The sequence below is a fragment of the Podarcis erhardii genome (assembly GCF_964252035.2).
Source record: "Podarcis erhardii genome assembly, chromosome: 7".
NCBI lineage: Eukaryota > Metazoa > Chordata > Lepidosauria > Squamata > Lacertidae > Podarcis > Podarcis erhardii.
Genome location: NC_138511.1, coordinates 6,551,198 through 6,570,928, shown reverse-complemented (window position 1 = coordinate 6,570,928; position 19,731 = coordinate 6,551,198). Strand labels below are relative to the sequence as shown.

Sequence of the window (19,731 nt, the reverse complement as noted above, 5' to 3'; positions counted from 1 at the left end):
CATCAATCCTTCTTTATGGTCCAGCTCTCACTTCCATACATCACCACTGGGAAAACCATACCTTTTACTATACGGACCTTTGTTGGCAAGGTGATGTCTCTGCTTTTTAAGATGCTGTCTAGGTTTGTCACTGATGTTCTCCCAAGAAGCAGGCGTCTTTTAATTTCGTGGCTGCTGTCACCATCTGCAGTGATCATGGAGCCCAAGAAAGTAAAATCTCTCACTGCCTCCATTTCTTCCCCTTCTATTTGCCAGGAGGTGATGGGACCAGTGGCCATGATTTTAGTTTTTTTGATGTTGAGCTTCAGACCATATTTTGTGCTCTCTTTCACCCTCATTAAAAGGTTAATTCCTTCTCACTTTCTGCCATCAAGGTTGTGTCATCTGCATATCTGAGGTTGTTGATATTTCTTCTGGCAATCTTAATTCCAATTTGGGATTCATCCAGTTCAGCCTTTCGCATGATGAATTAAATATAAGTTAAATAAGCAGGGAGACAATATACAGCCTTGTCGTACTCCTTTCCCAATTTTGAACCAATCAGTTATTCCATATCCAGTTCTAACTGTAGCTTCTTGTGCCACATAGAGATTTCTCAGGATACAGATGAGGTGATCAGGCACTCCCATTATGTTTTAAAGTGATTTTATTTTATTGGTGTAAGCTGCCCTGAGCCTGGCTCTGTCCGGGGAGGGTGAGGTATAAATAAAATTTATTATTATTATTAAAGAAAAAAAGTAAGAGGTGAAATGATAGAAGCTTATAAAATTAAACAACATGTAAAAAGCAGGTAGAGAAAAGTTTCTCTCCCTTTTTCTCATGGGCATCCAATGAAGCTGAATGTTGAAAGGTTCGGGACACCTAAAAGAAAGTCCTTGAGCAGCACACAATTGATTATTATTATTATTATTAATTAATTAATTAATTAATTAATAATTTATACCCAGCCACTCTGGACGGCTTCCAACAGAACACTAAAATACAATAACCTATTAAACATTTAATATTATGATGATGGTGATCTGGGGAACTCGCTTCTGCAGAAGACAGTGCCGATGGCCACCACCTTGGCTCTGCTCTGCCTCCAGGGTCCGGATCCCAGGAGGGGAGATTCCGAAGAGTTGCTCCCGCGCTCGAATGCTGCTTGCGGGGTTTCCCTTGGGAACATCTGGCTGGGCCCCGATCCAGCATCCCGGCTCTCCTTATGGAGCCTCCGGGCCCAGAGGCAGTCTACCTGGACCCCTAGGTGTCCTCGCGGGTATTTGGGAGGCTGGACCAGATGCGCCCCAGCAGGCGCTCTAAGCACGAGGACAGCAGCCGGCTGAGATGAAGCTCCTCGCCCAGAGACAGTCTACCTGCCAAGAGCAGATGCTTGGCCGGAGGGAGCCACCCCTTGCGGGCTTTCTTTCCAAAGAAAGGAAACGCGGCTCAGGAGGCTCCTCGCCAGAGGGATCCTCCCGGCGCAGCGGCAGTCTACCCTTCGGGCGCCGCCTCCCTCCCGTTTCCGCCCAGAGGCCGCGGGGCGGGGCGCGGGCCCCGGAGAGTCCCTCCCCGCTTCCCTCCTTCCATCTTCGCCCAGCCGCCGACGCCATGGCCGCCCGACGCCTGCTCCGCGCCCTGCCGCTCCTGGCCGCCCTGTGGCAGGGAGTCGCGCGGGGGAACCAGGAGCTGCGCCCCCCGCCCGCCAGGATAGGTAGGGAGGGGCGGAGGGGGGGGAGGAAGAAGGGGACCCTCGGCCGCCTCGCTACTTTTCTTGCTGAAGGGCAAAGACGCAAACACACCCATATTTGCAATTGCACCGACGCGCGCACTCGTGCAGTGATGCAAAGGTGCCTTGGAGCATGTGCAGAGCGCTCAGCTGCCAGAGCGTTACACGCATAAGAGGGGAAAGGCGCACTGCATCTTGCCTTTAGGATCTTGATTGCAATAGCCTTTGTTTTTGAAAAAAACAAAATAAAAAAATTCCTTCCAGTAGCACCTTAAAGACCAACTGAGTTAGTTCTAGGTATGAGCTTTCGTGTGCATGCACACTTCTTCAGATACACTGAAACAGAAGTTTCCAGACCCTTCTATATAGTGAGAAGGTGGGGAGGGGTATTACTCAGAAGGGTGGTGGGAATGGGTGATTGGCAGATAGCTGCGATGAGCCTGTTGACGACTCTTAACGACTGCAATAGGTCTAACAGGAAAAAGCAAGGGGTGAGAAGGTGAAAAATGGCTTTGTCATGTATAATGAGATAAGAATCCAATGTCTTTGTTCAAACCAGGTCTCTCCATAGTTTTAAGTTTGGTAATAAGTTGCAATTCAGCAGCTTCTCTTTCCAGTCTATTTCTGAAATTCCTTTGTAATAGAACAGCTACTTTGAGATCTTGTATAGAATGTCTTGGGAGATTGAAGTGTTCTCCTACTGGTTTTTCTGTCTTGTGGTTCCTGATGTCGGATTTATGTCCGTTTATTCTTTGGCGTAAGGTCTGGCCTGTTTGTCCAATATAGAGAGCTGAAGGACACTGTTGGCATTTTATGGCATATACAATGTTAGACGATGAGCAATTAAATAGTCCCGAGATGGTATGTGTGATGTTGTTGGGGCCAGTAATGGTGTTATTGAAGTTATTTGTTTTTGAAGTTGGGGTTCCCCACGTATTTTGACAAAAGATTTCATTTCAAAGGGGGCTGGCTCCCTGGCTACACAGTCGTCCTTTGAGGTGCATCTGCTTTCAGGAACACCCAACTAAGTTTGGAAACTGAGTTTGAGATCCTCAGATCTTGCGGAGAACTTCAAGCAGATGCAAATTCTCAGCCCTGTGCCCCATTGTGATAGGAAAAACTCTGTGGGGTGAATTTTCACATCCATACATCGCTTCAGCATCTCATTAATGCAGACAAAATGCCACCTTTAAAATTCTAGTTTCCTTTCTAGGAGACGATGGGCAAAAGGGGAGGCCTTTTTACTGGGCCATGGCAACCAGCAGAAAATAGGGAAGTGGGTTTTTCTTGCCCCCCCCCCTCCTCCTGAGCCTGGCATCATGTACTTGGGAATTCACCCTTTGAGGAAACTCAATTCCCAATAACCGTGAGCTGCTACATGTGCTTGTGCAGACATGCATTTCGCATGAAATTTCAGTTACGGTAAAGTTAAAAATCGTCTTGAAGCAAATAATGGTTTGCCACACAAAGTTCCGCCAGCCCTATTGGGACATGACTTTCTGTGCGCCATTGACTCATGGGCCTGTGAAACATGTGCTGACCCTAGTTGGAAACCCACATGTGCCTTTTTGAAACAAGCTAGTCCAGTTTTTCCTTTAGAAAATGCTTACACCAAACTGCTTACACCAGTTGGACAACTTATATGGGAGAAAGAACTGCACGTGCAAATAAAGGATTCTAAATGCTATGTACCATGATGATGATGATGATGATGATGATGATGATAATTTGATATTTATACCCCGCCATCTGGTTGGGTTTCCCAAGCCACCCTGGGCAGCTTCCAACAAAATTTTAAAATGCAATAAAATGTGGTATCTGAAGAAGTGTGCATGCACACGAAAGCTCATACCAAGAACTGACTTAGTTGGTCTTTAAGGTGCTACTGGAAGGAATTTGTTTTGTTTTGACTATGGCAGACCAACACGGCTACCTATCTGTAACTTAAAATGCAATAGTCCGTCAAACATTAAAAGCTTCCCTAAACATACTGTTTTTTTTATTTTTGCATTTATGTTTGAAAAATCCAAATAAAATATTATAAAAAAAATATAAAAAAAATAGATGTCTTCTAAAAGTCTGGTTTTTCTCTTTGACATCTGGTGGGAGGGCGTTCCACAGGGCAGGTGCCACAACCGAGAAGGCCCTCTGCCTGGTCCCCTGTAACTTGGTTTCTCACAGTGAGGGAACCGCCAGAAGGCCCTCTGCGCTGGACCTCAGTGTCCGGGCAGAATGGTGGGGAAGTTTTTAATGTTTAATGTTTTATCATGTTTTTAATATTCTGTTGGGAGCCGCCCAGAGTGACTGAGGAAACCCAGCCAGATGGGCAGGGTATAAATAAATTATTGTTGTTGATATTATTATTATTCTCAGGGACTCCTGGGACATACCGGTACTTTTATGGTAGATTGGTGATGCTCTTAAATGGCATGCAAGTTTTTCACAGTGCCCTTGGCATCAAAATGCCAGTCTGCACCCCTCCCCCTGCTATTTAATCTAGATCTACTTTTTCCTTGAAATATCCAATAAGTTTTTTAAACAAACAAACTGTTGCCAGAGACCTTTTAATCCGTTCTGGAGGTCCGTTCATAAACCAAAACAGATTGTAACCTAAGAAGCGCTTTCGCCAATGGGGCGCTCAAAAAAAACTTGTTTGTAATCCACAAAAAGAAAAGAAAGGGGTTGTAATCAAAAAAAGTTCGCAAACTGGGACACACACTTCCGGGTTTGACGTGTTTGTAATCCAAAACGTATGCAAACCAGACTGTTTGCAAACCAAGGTACCACTGTATTAAGCCTCTGCCTGAACTTCCATTGCTCATTACAGTTTATTTTATTTAAGTGGTTCTAAAACTCTCTCAGGCCACTGTGCCCTTGCTTCCATAAACACATCCCTTGGGCCTGATCCAGCAGGCTCTTCTGATGTTCTTACAGAATTCCAGAATTGTAGAGGAGGAAGGGACCCCCGAGGGTCATCTAGTCCAACCCAGTGCAATGCAGGAATCTCGACTGAGGCATCCATGACAGATGGCCCTCCAACCTATGCATAAAAAGCTCCCATGAAAGAGAGTCCACCGCCTTCCGAGGGAATCTTATGCAGGTTACCTTATTCTGAGTTCTGTTGAAAGGAATTAAATACAGGAAAATTAACTTAATTCCAGGTGTGATTGGAGCTGGTGTCGGGGGCACATCTGCAGCCTATTTCCTGCGCCAGAAGTTTGGTAAAGACATCCAGATTGATATCTTTGAAAGAGGAGAAGTCGGAGGCCGTGCGGCTACTATCAATTTGGAAGGGAAATACTACGAAGCGGGAGGATCTGTCATCCACCCCCTTAACCTGCACATGAAACATTTTGTGAAAGAGCTAGGTATGGACACCTTATTTTCCCTAGGAGCAGGTTTCATCCCTGCTCCTTTGTTCTTATGCCAGTGGAAACTGTTTTGGTTCCATTTCACGCCAGTGAAAAGGCTACAGTGCAGCCTTCTCTGCCCAGTGGCGTAGCGTGGGGGGTGCAGGGGGGGCCAGCCGCACCGGGCGCAACATTTGGGGGGGGCGCGCTCACACTCGCAGCTCTCTGCCCCTACCTGGCTCACTCACTCACTCTCACTGCAGTGCTGGCTGTGCGAATCCGGTCCGAGCTGCCGGGTCGCCGCCCACTGTGGAGGGGGAGGGTGCCAGGCGTGCGTTGCGGTGCGGAGCGGAGAGAGAGCGAGGGAGGGACTATCTGGGAGAGGGACAGTGCAGCGGCCGCCCAGAGCGCGGGAGAGAACCACACCCGACCAGCCCAGGCAGCAGCAAGAAGAAGCTGGCAGCGGGGGCAGGTTAGGGGTTAGGGGCGCAAATTACTTGCCTTGCCCCGGGTGCTGACAACCCACGCTACGCCGCTGTCTCTGCCCACCAGATTTTACCCACCTCCCAATTCCTATCCACTCCAGCCAGTTACAGTCTAAAACATCTGGAGGGCCCAATGTCTGGGAAGGTAGCTATAATTAATTTGGAGGAAATGGGAGGGGCATTTTCTTTCTGGGGGTGTTTGTGCAGGGCCGTCTTAAGCATATCCGGTGCCGTGGTGCAAAGATCCCTTCCCAGAGTTGACCTTTTTTTAGGGCTGGAGGAGGCGGGCAGCGGCTGGAAGGTGGCTCCTCCGGCGGGGAAGAGGCGGAGGCTGAACGCGGTGGCTCCTGGCTCAGCTGGACGCTTTGTGCTGCGGTGGCCACAGCAGGCAGCACACCGAGCAAGCTGGCCTGCGCCGAGCAAGTGAGGGTGCATGCACCGCTCCCGCCAAGCATCGGCTCGGTTTTTTCCCTTTTAGCCCTCTGGCGCCCCGCAGAATTTGGTACCTGCAGGCTAAAAGGGAAAAAGCAGAGCCGACGCTCGGTGGGAGTGGCGCATGCACCCTCGCTCACTCAGCGCACTCATTTGGTGTTCCCCAGACTCTCGCCTAGAGCCATCCAGAACTTGGCGCTCTGGTGCCCCGCGCCACTAGCCTCAGTGGGTAAGACGGGCCTGTGTTTGTTTGTGTGACAAGTCTGGGTATTGCTGGTATTTACTTCCTCTCAAAATGTAAGCTGTAAGCCACAGTCACAAGAATAAGATGGGTACATCTCAGGTGTCAAAAGCCAAGGTAAAGAGGTGTGTCTTCCACACTTGCCAGAAGCTTCCCTCCTCCACAGAAAAGGCCCCTTCCTGGACTGCATCTCCCTATGCCATTCTTAGCACCCAAGTGTGTCTGTAGGGAAGGAGGCAATCTTTCATGTACCTGGGGTTTTTTAGTGAGTAGTTTAGGGCTTTAAACACCCATGTGAGCACCTTGATTTAGGCTCGGAAATAAACCAGCAACAAGTGCTGTTGTTTTAAAACACTGGTTTTATGAGATCTGAATCAGATCTACATAAAGTGTGACAAGTTCCGCAATGCAGTCGTACCTTGGATCCCAAATGCCTTGGTGCTTGGATGTTTTGGCTCCTGAGTGCCACAAACCTGGAAGTGAGTGTTCCGGTTTGCAAACATTCTTTGGAAACCGAACGTCCAACGTGGCTTCCGCAGCTTCCAATTGGCTGCAGGAAGCTCCTGCAGCCAATCGGTAGCCGTGCTTTGGTTTATGAACGTTTTGGAAATCAAACAGACTTCTGGAACAGATTCCGTTCGACTTCCAAGGTACGACTGTAGTCACATGGCAGAAAGGAAATGAACATTCCCCATTGTCTCAAGATTTCCGAAAAAGACACAAGTGAACAGCAGACTTAGGTAAAGGTAAAGGGACCCCTGACCATTAGGTCCAGTCGTGGCCGACTCTGGGGTTGCGGCGCTCATCTCACTTTATTGGCCGAGGGAGCCGGCGTTTGTCCGCAAACAGCTTCCGGGTCATGTGGCCAGCAGGATTAAGCCACTTCTGGCGAACCAGAGCAGCGCACGGAAACGACATTTACCTTCCCGCTGGAACGGTACCTATTTATCTACAGTGGTGCCTCGCAAGACGAAATTAATTCGTTCCGCGAGTCTCTTCGTCTTGCGGTTTTTTCGTCTTGCGAAGCACCCCTATTAGCGGCTTAGCGGATTAGCGCTATTAGCGGATTAGTGGCTATTAAAGGCTTAGCGGCTACGCGGCTATTAGCAGCTTAGTGGCTTAGAAAAAGGGGGGAAAGGGAAAAAAATCGCAAGACTCGCAAGATGTTTTCGTCTTGCGAAGCAAGCCCATAGGGAAATTCGTCTTGCGAAGCGCCTCGAAAAACGGAAAACCCTTTCATCTAGCGAGTTTTTCGTCTTGCGAGGCATTCGTCTTTCGGGGCACCACTGTACTTGCACTTTGATGTGCTTTCGAACTGCTAGGTTGGCAGGAGCAGGGACCGAGCAATGGGAGCTCATCCCGTCGCAGGGAACCACCGACCTTCTGATTGGCAAGTCCTAGGCTCTGTGGTTTAACCCACAGCGTCATCCGGGTGCCAGAACAGCAGATTTACTGGAGTTCAGATTTTAAAATACGGGTTCCCACCAAATCCTGTGTCTGATAGAGAGGCCTGTGTGCACCCATCCATCACCCACCAAATCTCAAACAGATGCAGAGTTCTCACCCTGCTGCCCCAATGTCAACTCAGACTTTCTCCCAGTTCACAAGCTGTGCTTTCAAACCTGCAGGTCTTAATGTCCATCAAGGTCAAGGTGGCCTTTTGGGCATCTACAATGGAGATGAATTTGTCTTTGAGGAGAGCAGCTGGTACATTTGGAATTTTCTTAAGCTCCTCTGGCATTACGGACTGAATCCTGTGCGGATGTACATGTGGGTAGAGGATGTGCTAGACAAATTTATGAGGTAAGTCTGCCTGCCTCAATGCAGGCCCCCTCCCCACCCACCCTGGCAAGGCACCTATAGCCACTGCATCTTTCTCTGACACCTGTGGAGCTCCAGCCCTTGCCAGTACAGTGGTTCCTCGCAAGACGAAAAGAATCCGTTCCGCGAGTCTCTTCGTCTAGCGGTTTTTTTCGTCTTGCAAAGCAAGCCCATTGACGGATTAGCGCTATTAGCAGCTTTTAGCGGCTTAGAAAAAGGGGGAAACAAGGGGGAAAAACCCGCAGGAACTCGCAAGACATTTTCGTCTTGCGAAGCAAGCCCATAGGAAATTTGTTTTGTGAAGCACCTCCAAAACGGAAAACCCTTTCGTCTAGCGGGTTTTCCGTCTTGCGAGGCATTCGTCTTGCAGGGCACCACTGTACTTTTGAAACACCTGGAAGGCGCCAGACTGGCAAAGGCTGCCTTAACTCCAAATTGGAATGGTTTACTCATTCTGGCTAGGAAGTTAGATGTCGCCCACCTTTTACTGAAAAATAATAATAATTAAGAGTACCAATGGGGTAGGCAACCTAAGGCCCAGGAGCCGGATGGAGCCCAATCATCTTCTCAATCCAGCCCACAGACAGTCCGGAAATCAGGGTGCTTTTACATGAGTAGAATGTGTCCTTTTATTTAAAATACATCTCTGGGTTATCTGTGGGGCATAGGAATTCGTATATTTCTTACCAAAAAATATAGTCGTCCCCCCAATAAGGTCTGAGGGACCGTGGACCGGCCAGTGGCTGAAAAAGGTTGTTGACTCCTGCCAAATTCTCAGTGACCCTGTTAGCTAGCCAAGCTAGGAATGTTATCTCATAGGTTTATCCTGTGATCAAGAGGATTTATTGATTACACAAATGTAAAGGATACTGCCTGCCCAATGCACTCTAGACTATGGACTTGTCAAGCTGGTTTCCCCAGCCGCTCTCTGATACCTGTTTCTGACAGCCATTTCAAAGCTTCAGGAGAAAGCAGAAGAACAAGCCTGCAAAATGACTATAACCACCTGAGTATCCAGCAAGGCAGTTAGATACATGATCAGATGCACAGTGAAGTCTGTTTTTACCTGGGGCCCCCAAATGGAAGACGCCTACAAAGAAGAAATTATATACTTAAGGAATCAATTGCTTTACTCCAGGCCTGTTAAAATATGCTCTCCCTTAAGCCTCGATTCACTGCCAGTATTTTTTGTCTCATTAAGCCAGTGTGCATCAGCATTATTAGGGCCCCTTTTTTATTTGCTATTTACAATCAGGTACAAAGTGGGAGAAAGAAAAAAAAACCTGTCCTATCAACACTGCACACAGATTCCTAAATAAATACCTGGAAGCACTAGCAAAGCAATCTGGGGTGCAGGCTTCTTAGCTATCAGTCCTGTGCATTGGAATAAGTTGCAATTAAATTAGGGTCAGTATTCTTAAGAGGTTGTGCATACTGGTGGCACTCAGCAAAGCAATCATGAACGTCAATTTTTTTTCTGTTTGAGAACAACACAAAGCTTCTGAAAGGGCACCACCCAATATACCGTATTTTTCGCCCCATAGGACGCACAGGGCCATAGGACGCACCAAGTTTTTTGGGGGGGAAATAAAGGGAAAAAAATTTATTTCCCCCCAGGCGCTTGTGGGGCCGGCAGCGGGGAGAAGCGCTCTTCTCCCTGCCGCCCACCTGCAGACCAGGTCCGGGGACAGCGGGAAGACGCGCTGCGCCTCCCTGCTGTCCCCGGAGCTTGCGTTTTTTGGGGGGGGGGAAATGAATAAAAAAAAATTATTCCCCCCCCAGCCGCGGCTGCCGCCCCAAGCCTTGCGCACACCTGCCAGAAGCACGGGGCACCCTTCGGAGGGCTCCACATGCTTCAGGCTGCAGCCCCAAGCCTCGCACGGGCGTGCAGGGCTTGCGGACACTCGCCGGGGCTGCAGGCTGCTGCCCGCAAGCCTTGTGAGCCTGCGGGAACTCCCACCAGGCTTGCAAGGCTTGCGGATAGCTCCCTGAAGCCTGGAGAGCGAGAGGGGTTGGTGCGCACTGATGCCTCTCGCTCTCCAGGCTTCAGCGAAAGCCTGCATTCGCCCCATAGGATGCACACACATTTTCCCTTCATTTTTGGAGGGGAAAAACTGCGTCCTATGGGGCGAGAAATACGGTAAGTAAAGTCTTATCAAAAACAATACTAGTCACTAACTTTGTCTTCCTCCTGCACAGTCTTTGCTTTCACATATCTTAATTCTTTCCCCCCTTTTACACAAAGGATCTATCGGTATCAGGTTTACGACTATGCCTTCAGTAGCACCGAGGGTTTACTTCATGCCCTCGGAGGGGCTGACTTTGTTCAGATGCTGAATGTTACCATTGATCAGGCCTTGCAGAAGACCAGCTTCTCTCAGAAGTTCATCAATGAGATGGTGACTCCAGTTATGAGAGTCAACTATGGCCAAGGTGCCAACATCAATAGCTTTGTGGGTAAGTGGCAGTGCTTGTTTGCAGATTTGTACCTTGCCATATCTTGAAGGTTCAAGGAATTGAAAATAAAACCTGCTGATTTTCATAATGCTGTTATACAAATCCATATGGTGTGTCTGCATTTGCAATTCTGGTCACCTCACCCCAAAAAGGATGTTGTAGACTTGGAAGAGGTGTTGAGAAAAGGCCAACCAAAATGATCAAGGGGATGGAGTGACTCCTGGTTCCAGCGTTTGGGACTTTTTAGGTTACAAGATTATGCAGGGCACAGAGAAAGTGGATTGAGAAAAGTTTTTCTCCCTCTTCCTTCCACAGGGCCTGTAAGACAGAACTATTCTGCCTGGCTTTCAATTTGAACTTAGCCTGATCTTTTATTCCCCTTCCTTCCCTCCCCTCCCCTTTTTATGAAGATTACCTGCTCTGGGATCCCACAGCTAATTCTCCCCTGGTCTCCTCACTGGCCCAAATAGGACTGATTTAGCCAGCTAGCCCTGGTGATCATCTAATGTTTATTGGATGGCTTTCTCCACAAATTGATTTTTTATTTTATTGTTATTCATGTTTTATACCATATTCATGTTTTATACCATACCAGTTTTTTGTAGCATCAATTAAGTGTTTTAAATTTGTTGTTAGCTGCCCTGAGCCTGGTTTTCTGAACTGGGAAGGGCGGGGTATAAATAAATTTTGATGATGATGATGATGATGATGATGATACTAGAACTTGTGGACACCCAATGAAGCTCAATGTTCTTTTATCTGTCCTGAAAGGACTTCCTCATGCAGTGCATGGTTAAACTGTGGAACCCGCTCCCACAGGGATAGCTTGGATGGCTTTAAAAGAGAATTAGACAAATTCCTGGAGGAGAATGGGATGCGGGTGGCGCTGTGGGTTAAACCACAGAGCCTAGGGCTTGCCGATCAGAAGGTCAGCGGTTCGAATCCCTGTGACGGGGTGAGCTCCCGTTATTCGGTCCCTGCTCCTGCCAACCTAGCAGTTTGAAAGCACGTCAAAGTGCAAGTAGATAAATAGGTACCGCTCTGGCAGGAAGGTAAACGGTGTTTCCGTGTGCTGCTCTGGTTCGCCAGAAGCGGCTTAGTCATGCTGGCCACAGCTGTATGCCGGCTCCCTCGGCCAGTGAAGTGAGATGAGCGCTGCAACCCCAGAGTCGTCCGCGACTGGACCTAATGGTCAGGCGTCCCTTTACCTTTACCTGGAGGAGAGGGTTACCAATGGCTCCTGCTAGAGGCCCTAGGAGGGGAAAGGGCTCTTGCACTCGGTCCTGCTTGTGGTGGGCCACTTTGAGTAGAAGATGCTGGACTAGATGGGCTTGTGGCCTGATCCAGCAGGCTCTTCTTATATTCAGGGATAGATTACAATAACTCAGTATGTCTGTAAAGCACAGCTTTTAGAAATTTCATTGAAAGATGCTGAAGGGGCAAATTCTCACGGGGACACTTCTGTAATTTTTAATAAAAAATACCCAAATTCTTCTTCCTGATGGCCACAACCAAATGAAAGGCATTTTGCTGCCTGATATAATCTGCATGAAGGGGTATTTGAATGATGATCTCACGGACAAAATTCACTTTCTAGTACCGTATTTTTCTGTGTATAAAACTATATTTCCCCCCTATTTTTTCAAGTTTAAAATAGGGGGTCATCTTATACACGGATAGTGCATATGGGAGATTTCTTTATTTGGAGTCCCAAAAAATAGGGATCATGTTATACACAGGGGCGTGTTATACACAGAAAAATACGGCATGTGTCTGTCTCACTATCCGAGTCAAGAACAGACCTGCTGCAAACATGTCCAAAGTACATGAGGTGATTTGCATGGCAACAGGGGGCTGGCTATGTGAGCAGAGGTTTTGGTTGGAGCCAGCCTGCCTGCTGTGGCGTCTTGGTGTCAAAAGCACGAATGACAGAGAATTCAGCAGGAGTCCTGTGAGTAGGATCAGAGGCCTGATAAGACACAAGGCCTTGTTAGTCATTCTGGTTTTAGGTAAATACAAACACCTTTCTACAATCCTCTTTCTTCTGCTCTCCTGGGATATGACTGACATTCTCTAAGCTGGCCTTCACAAGCCTGGTGCCTTCCAGGTGTTGCTGGACTGCAACTCCCATCCACCCCAGACAGCCTGGACCATGGTCAGGGATGATGGAGATTGTCATCCAGAGGGCATGAGACCCAGGAAGGCTGCTCTGTGAGTTACACTCTCTGATTGGGCCTGCTACATTGTGTTTTCCTCAAGGACATCTATACAGGGCCTGCGTGCCCGTGAGGTGGGCTGAGGCAGCCGCCTTGGGTGGCAGAATCCCTTGGGCAGCAAAACCCCTGAAGGTATCCTGCCCGCCCCTGCCAGGGAAGCAAGGAGCAGCAGCAGCGGCTTGTGACGAGACTTCACTGAAAGCCCCTGTGCAACTTCAGCGAGCGAGGCTTTGGTGGTGGTGGCACCTTCCCATGTTGCCTCAGGTGGCAAAACAGGACAGGTTGCCCCTGCTCCTTATTTTGTTTTTTACACAATATACATTGTGTAAAGTTTTATTCACACTTTTGTACACCCTCCCCCCAGGAATCTTCTGGTGATAAAGAAATAATAAAAAGAAATATTCTAATATTAGATATACAATCTTCAAATGCTTTTTTCTTCACTGTTAGTTGTAGAGTTCTGTAGAGTTAGTTGTAGAGTTTGTGTGAAATTTTATTATTGCCTCCCTGGTAGGTGCCGTATCTTTGGCAGGCGCCGATTCTGGACTTTGGTCAGTAGAAGGTGGCAACAAACTGGTATGCACTGGCCTTATTTATGCTTCTAAAGCACAACTGATTTCTGGCACTGTTATTGCTCTGGAAGAGAAAACGCTGAAAAGGGGACGCTTAGGTGAGCTTGCTACAACATTCTTACACTTGGGGTGCAGTAGAAAAAAATAATTGCATTAGAATCTGCTGGTTGAGATATATTGGTCTGGACAGGAGAAGTCAGAACTGGCTGGGTAGATGAAAGGAAGGGGCATAGATGTTGATAATAAAAGCCAGACAGACTACTTGTAGTTTCAACTACAACTTTTTTCCTCTTCAAAGCCACCTGAAATCTGTTGGAAAACTGGCCTAGTGCTACATCAGGTGGATTACTCTTGATTATGTTTTAAATAAAGAAAGTGTTGCTTTTTAAAAAGTACTTTCTTTGTCTCCCAGGAGATACTGCGAAGCTGTATGAAGTCACCTACAATTCTACGTCAGGATTGATGTCAGAGCTGTACGACATCATTCTGATTGCCACCCCATTGCAGCGTAAAATTGCCAACATAACTTTCCGCAACTTCAAGCCACCCATTCCCGAGTTCTCCCAGCCCTACCATCAGACTGTGGCAACATTTGTCCATGGGCGCATTAACACTTCCTACTTTGGCTACCAGGATCCTTCAAAGTTCTCTTTAACTGCCATTTTCACAATGGAGCACCCAAAGTTGTTTATCAATTGTATTGGCATTGTCTCTCCAGTTGAAGATAAAACTAAGCCGCTTCTGAGCCCTGCTGTTTGGAAAGTGTTCTCACCCAAGCCTCTCACCAAGGAGCAACTGAATTTGCTTTTCTCGTCTTACGATTCTGTTGCAGTGAAGACGTGGCTTGCCTACCCACACTACAGCCCCCCAGAGAAATGCCCCCCCATCATTCTCCATGACAGAATGTACTACCTCAACAGCATCGAATGGGCTGCAAGTGCCATGGAAATGAGTGCGATCGCAGCCAAGAATGCTGCCCTTTTAGCCTACCATCGCTGGTATGATAAGGCAGACATGATTGATCAAGAAGATTTGCACGAGAGACTCAAAACAGAACTCTGAGTTAGAATACACACGGCTGGGGAGGAAATCTAGGTTGGTATACTGTATTTGGTGGGGTGGGGGAAGAGGAAAAGAGTGTGGATCTGAGGATTTAGCAAGCTGTATCAGACCATGTGGTGCATCTCCTACTGAAAACTCTTTTACTATATTTACAGGAAATGATAGCAACGAGGCACAGTGGAGTGAAAGAATAGCTGTCTTTGAGCCATGCAGCTTAATTCAGGATTTTACTTTGTTAGCAACATGCAAGAGCCACCAGGTGCTGGGCTGGGGTGGATTAGCAACTGACAGCAAGTAGCTGAAAGAAAAAGAGGGGTAACATTAAATGAAATTGTTACGATTTTCCCATCAGTATACTGATGCCCACGAATTGTGTATTGTCATACTGTCCAATTATGTATCTCCCTTTCAGAAGTCACAATCTTATACACTGTGATAATGGATAACTCAAGCCATATTATTGCTAGACAAAGTAAGATTTCTGATGTTTAGCTGCGTCTGATATAAAATACAAATGTAGCCCAAGAGAGGGGATTGTGTGTATTTAGTTGCATACTAAGGGAGGCTACTTACAGTTGATCCGGTTGACAGCCTTTTGCCATGAGGCACAAGACTGCTTTAAGCAGTCTAAATCCACTAAAAGTACGTAGTAGGAAATTATCTTAAATGCACCTACGGCATAGATGCAGTTTATCTGATTCTATGTATTTCAGACTGCTTATGCTGCCCACTATTTGCACATCAGGCACAATAATGTCGCAACATGCCTGGTAAAAGAGCACAAAGCTAGCACTGAATACCATTCTGTAAAATTATGTGCACTGACCTTTTGCTAGTATTCAGAAATTCTGAATGAAATCTGGCAATTTCTTTTAGTCTCTCAGCAAAAGGAAGTATGTAATGGGTTCACCTTCGTTATCCCAATGTGCTCTAGTACAGTCTCTTCAAAAGGGAAGGTGCCTTAACTGATGAGCCTTACTGCCAAAAGTTTAGTTTACTGCTACATACTACAACAATTCGTTCTGTTTATCAGATGAAAGTATTACATGGAAGAAAACAGAAGAAGCCCTCAGTTTTAACCTGTTAATGCATTGAGAAGTCAACCATGTAGACTTCAAACCACCCTGAATTTACTTTCAAAACGGTAGAGTAAGTTGATCCAGTTTTAACAATTTATTAAAAAAAAATCACAAAGAGTGTGTCATGCCTGTAAAATCTACAATACAAAAACAAATGTCCACATTGTAGCTTGTCCCACTGGTTTGTTTATACTCGTTCCAAAGCTTCTAGCATAATGATGCTGTTTCCACGTATTACCTAGAAATAAAAACACTGAAAGTTAAACACCAACCAAATACTGCCAAGTGGCTTAAGGAAGAATATTACAGACTCACAAAAGGGACCTGTTTCCCACATCACGAAAGACAGCTGCAGAAAGTCGCTACACTTCAGTGCTTAAGCTTTGTTATTATTCCTACATTATTTGCTCAAAGCCTTTTAAAGGGCAATAACAAATAATAATCATACTCGGGAGTTAACCCACTGACAACTCAATTCATTATAATTAGTCTATTTATGATTATGACTAACAGTGAACATCACCCAAAGCACTTTAATCTTCTAACTTAAAATACCAAAAATTAAAGGCAAGTCATCACCTGGTACTGAAAGGACAAACTCTGTGCCAGATGAGCTTCCTTAGGGAGAAAGATCTGAAACTGCAGCGCAACCACCAAAGTTTATCTCACGTGTTCCTACCCAGTTAACTAATGGGAGGAGAGAAAGCAGAAAAGGGCGCATCTAAGATTTGACAAGTTCATGTGGAAAGAGGCAGTTCTGAAGGAGTCTAGACACAAACCATACACCTTGGCCAATCTCAAGGTACCAGCTGTCCCAGGAACATGGGACAAGAAACCAAGGGGTTATGGAGAAGTCAGAGAAGAGCCTTCTGCAAGGGTTAAAAAAGATCCACAGCTACACTTAAGAATGTAAGAAGAGCCTGCTGGATCAGGCCAATAGGCGTCTGGTCCAGCATCCTGTTCTCACTTGAGCACAAGAGCCCACTCCTCTTCTGTGGTTTCCAGTAACTTGTATTCAGGATTACTGCCTCTAATATTATTTTAGGTTGGTCTCTTTATTTTCCTCATAACTCTTAAGTACACACACTTACTGCTCTAGGTGACCTCATTTTAAGAAAAGGATGTTGCCAAAGATTCAAAAGTGGTGTAAAATCCTTGGGGCTAAAAAGATATTTTCATGAAGAAATGCAGTTTGAATAGTCATCTAGAAGAAGCCTTTCAAACAGATCCTAAAATTCTTACTTTGATGTATGAGTTCCAAAGCCACTGTACCACTTTTTGCCAAGTATGAGTAGAGCTTTGGTATACTCTATTGTGAACAAGTGACATTTACAAAAGAATATGGATATTGCCTCCCTTCAGTGCAAACATGCCTTGGGAGCAGTATCCTGGCATTCTTCAGAAGTGTTCTGTGAAAGTGGGTGGGGTGGGGGAATTATCAGGTTTATTTTGTCTACCTCTTTAGTTTAATTCTTGTTCTTTTTATTATAGTAGCTTTTGTAAGCTTTGAAAATCAGTATAACACAATAAAAAAGTACTGCAGGATTTTGGATTATAGTTTGATACAGTACCAGGCAAAACCACATAGATGAACTCCTGCATATATATTTTTTTTAAAAAATCTAACTCAAATATATTTTTCTAGAAAATGCTTTTCATAAATTCTCAAGTGCAATGGATGACATTAGCTTAGCTGCCTTTTTCGGTTTCAAGTACAGTGGTACCTCGGGTTACATACGCTTCAGGTTACAGACTCTGCTGACCCAGAAATAGTGCTTCAGGTTAAGAACTTTGCTTCAGGATGAGAACAGAAATTGTGCTCCGGTGGTGTGGCAGCAGCAAGAGGCCCCATTAGCTAAAGTGGTGCTTCAGGTTAAGAACAGTTTCAGGTTAAGTACGGACCTCCAGAACGAATTAAGTACTTAACCCGAGGTACCACTGTACTTTTAAAAGGTTAATTAATTTCTACTTACCACCATCCCTATGTTGTTCTGTTGTCCTCCTGGTGCCATTTCCACACACTCATCTATTACAAGATTCATAAATGGATCAAATCCTCTTAAGATTCCTTGGACATGCCGGCCACCATTTAATTTCACTGTAAGGAACAGTCAGGTTAGTTTACTTCCTCTTGGTACTTTATCTTGATTCTACGTTTGCTATGTCCAAGACAACATTTATGGAATTAAGATGGACAGATGTGTAGGTAATCTGTCTTTAGCCTTTCTTGCTCACAATTGTGGAACCCAGTTTAATCCAGGGGAAAGATGTACTACTCACTTTCATACGTTTGTTTGGCAGCTGGCTGTACACAGGGAATCTAGGCTACTTTCCTGACTAGATATATGGGATACAGTCATACCTCAGGTTATGAACGTGATCCGTGCAAGGAAGCACGTTTGCAACTCACGCGTGATGCGATTTGGCGCTTCTCCGCATGCGCCGAAACTTGGAAGTAACCCATTCCAGTACTTCTGGGTTTGGCGCGGTCCGTAACCCAAAAATGTGCAACCCGCAGCGTTCGTAACCCAAGGTATGACTGTACTGCCACAGAAACAAAGAATAGGGGAAGTGAGTGCAGGTTGCCATTCAGCACAAGTTAAGACGACAAGAGACAAAGTACGTCCCAGTAAATTTTTCCTCCCAAAATGGAGCAAACAAACAAAAAAAAAAAGCCATTCAACTTACATGACAGCTTCTTGTCCATAAATCTGAAAATTAAATAAGAGTGAATAATTAAGCATCACTGCAGTCAAATTCATCTCAACACATGGAAAGGGTGAGTTATATGTCTTTAGAAAGAAAAATAGAAATAGATATACGGCCTCCCTAGCTCTATGATCAATTCGCCCTAAGGAGGAAAACGACGACGGTCCCGAGCCATGTGCTGCTCTACTTTTTCGTAGCTCTATGACACACACGCGCGCGGCGCATGATGGGAGCGAGGAGGCCCAAGCGCGCGCTCGCTAACGACGGCCGTCCCCCGCTTGTTCTCGCCTCCTTCCCATCGGGCTCCCCAGCCCCCGCCGCCCCTGCCGGGCTCCCGCGCTCACTTCTTCAGCTCCGGCGGGTGTGCTTTGCTCATCGTGTCTCCTCACAGGCAGCTCCGGCGACGAGCGTCTTCCTCCCGCCTTAGCACCGTTCCGGCGTATGACGTCAAGGCGCCGCTTCCGCTCTTCCCCAATCAGGAGGTGCCTGTTGCGCCGGCGCGGACGACTAGCTTAACGCAAGGGACGCCTGCAGGGCGTGGACTACCTCGTCCTCGCAACCAATCAGCGCAGAGTAGAAGGCCGCGGTCTGCCCTCGGTTTTCCGCCGCCAACCAATCAGCGGCCGAGCTGTTCCCTTTGCGGGTGGGTCTTATCGACTCGTTTCCACCACGTGTAAAGCAACAGGCCATGCTTCATTTGCATTTAGGGTTTATTTGCATATATGCTAATATGTTTATGTATAGGGTTTAAGTATTTTATTTCAGACTTCCCAGTGCATCCCAGCTAGTGGACAAATAAGGACTCCATTATGCCCTTGGGAAATTAAGCCACACGTTTACCTGAGAGTAAAACTCATTTGTGCAGTGGGTTTTACTTCTGAGTAGACAGGCAAAGAAGAGAGTCTGCCTAGAATCTTGAGTAGACTCAGTGCTTTTTTTCTGGGGGTATGCAGAAACATTTTGTGAATCTTTGTACTTTTGTCCATTTACTGTATTTATTTTTCCCGATTTGAACTATAATTTTTCTTGAGTCAAAATGAGGGTACCCCTAAATATTTTTTTAGGAAAAAAACACAGAGTATGTTTATTCTGAAAGCAAGTCATATTGACATCATTAGTACTTTACAGAAAAATCACACAGGATCTCTGGCTACACGCGGTGGAAGTTAAACTTAGAAGCAAATGTATTTACACGGAAACCGTTTCTATTATCGCATCCTTTTACCGCTGCTGCCTGGAAGAATTACCATGCTTAAAATGCTGTCCCTATTCCTGTGATTGTAAACTGTTTTAACTGTTATTAATTCTAGATTCTAAATTATTATAGCCTGTCCTGAGATCTGCTGGTGAGGGGTAGGTAATAAATATAATAATAATTCCCCTAAATGCAATCCTAGGCTACATTCACACCATACATCTAAAAACATATGGCTTTCCCCAAAGTAAACCAGTTCCCAATCCCAGACCTCTTTGTGGGGAATTGGGTGCTTTAAATTTATGTTGTGGCTGTGACCACAGTTTATCTCCCATGCATCCACACCCACCCACCCCAGTACCCATAGCACTTTTCAACACAGCTAAAATACCTACAATACACAG

The 19,731-nt window shown here is 46.2% G+C and overlaps 2 protein-coding genes across 2 annotated transcripts; one reads left to right on the top strand and one right to left on the bottom strand.

The window, feature by feature from the left end:
- Positions 1–1,551: 1,551 nt before the first annotated feature.
- Positions 1,552–15,545, top strand: PCYOX1 (prenylcysteine oxidase 1). The gene is made up of 6 exons (XM_081868483.1): positions 1,552–1,693; positions 4,870–5,076; positions 7,845–8,019; positions 10,283–10,494; positions 13,225–13,380; positions 13,695–15,545. The coding sequence occupies exons 1-6, from the start codon at positions 1,591–1,593 to the stop codon at positions 14,342–14,344; spliced, it is 1,503 nt and encodes a 500-aa protein (XP_081724609.1). The 5' UTR covers positions 1,552–1,590; the 3' UTR covers positions 14,345–15,545.
- On the bottom strand, positions 15,503–18,610 carry SNRPG (small nuclear ribonucleoprotein polypeptide G). Its single transcript, XM_081868589.1, has 4 exons — positions 18,477–18,610; positions 18,112–18,134; positions 17,397–17,521; positions 15,503–15,661 (listed from the first exon to the last, which is right to left on the bottom strand). The coding sequence occupies exons 1-4, from the start codon at positions 18,506–18,508 to the stop codon at positions 15,611–15,613; spliced, it is 231 nt and encodes a 76-aa protein (XP_081724715.1). The 5' UTR covers positions 18,509–18,610; the 3' UTR covers positions 15,503–15,610.
- Between the last annotated feature and the right edge of the window lie 1,121 nt (positions 18,611–19,731).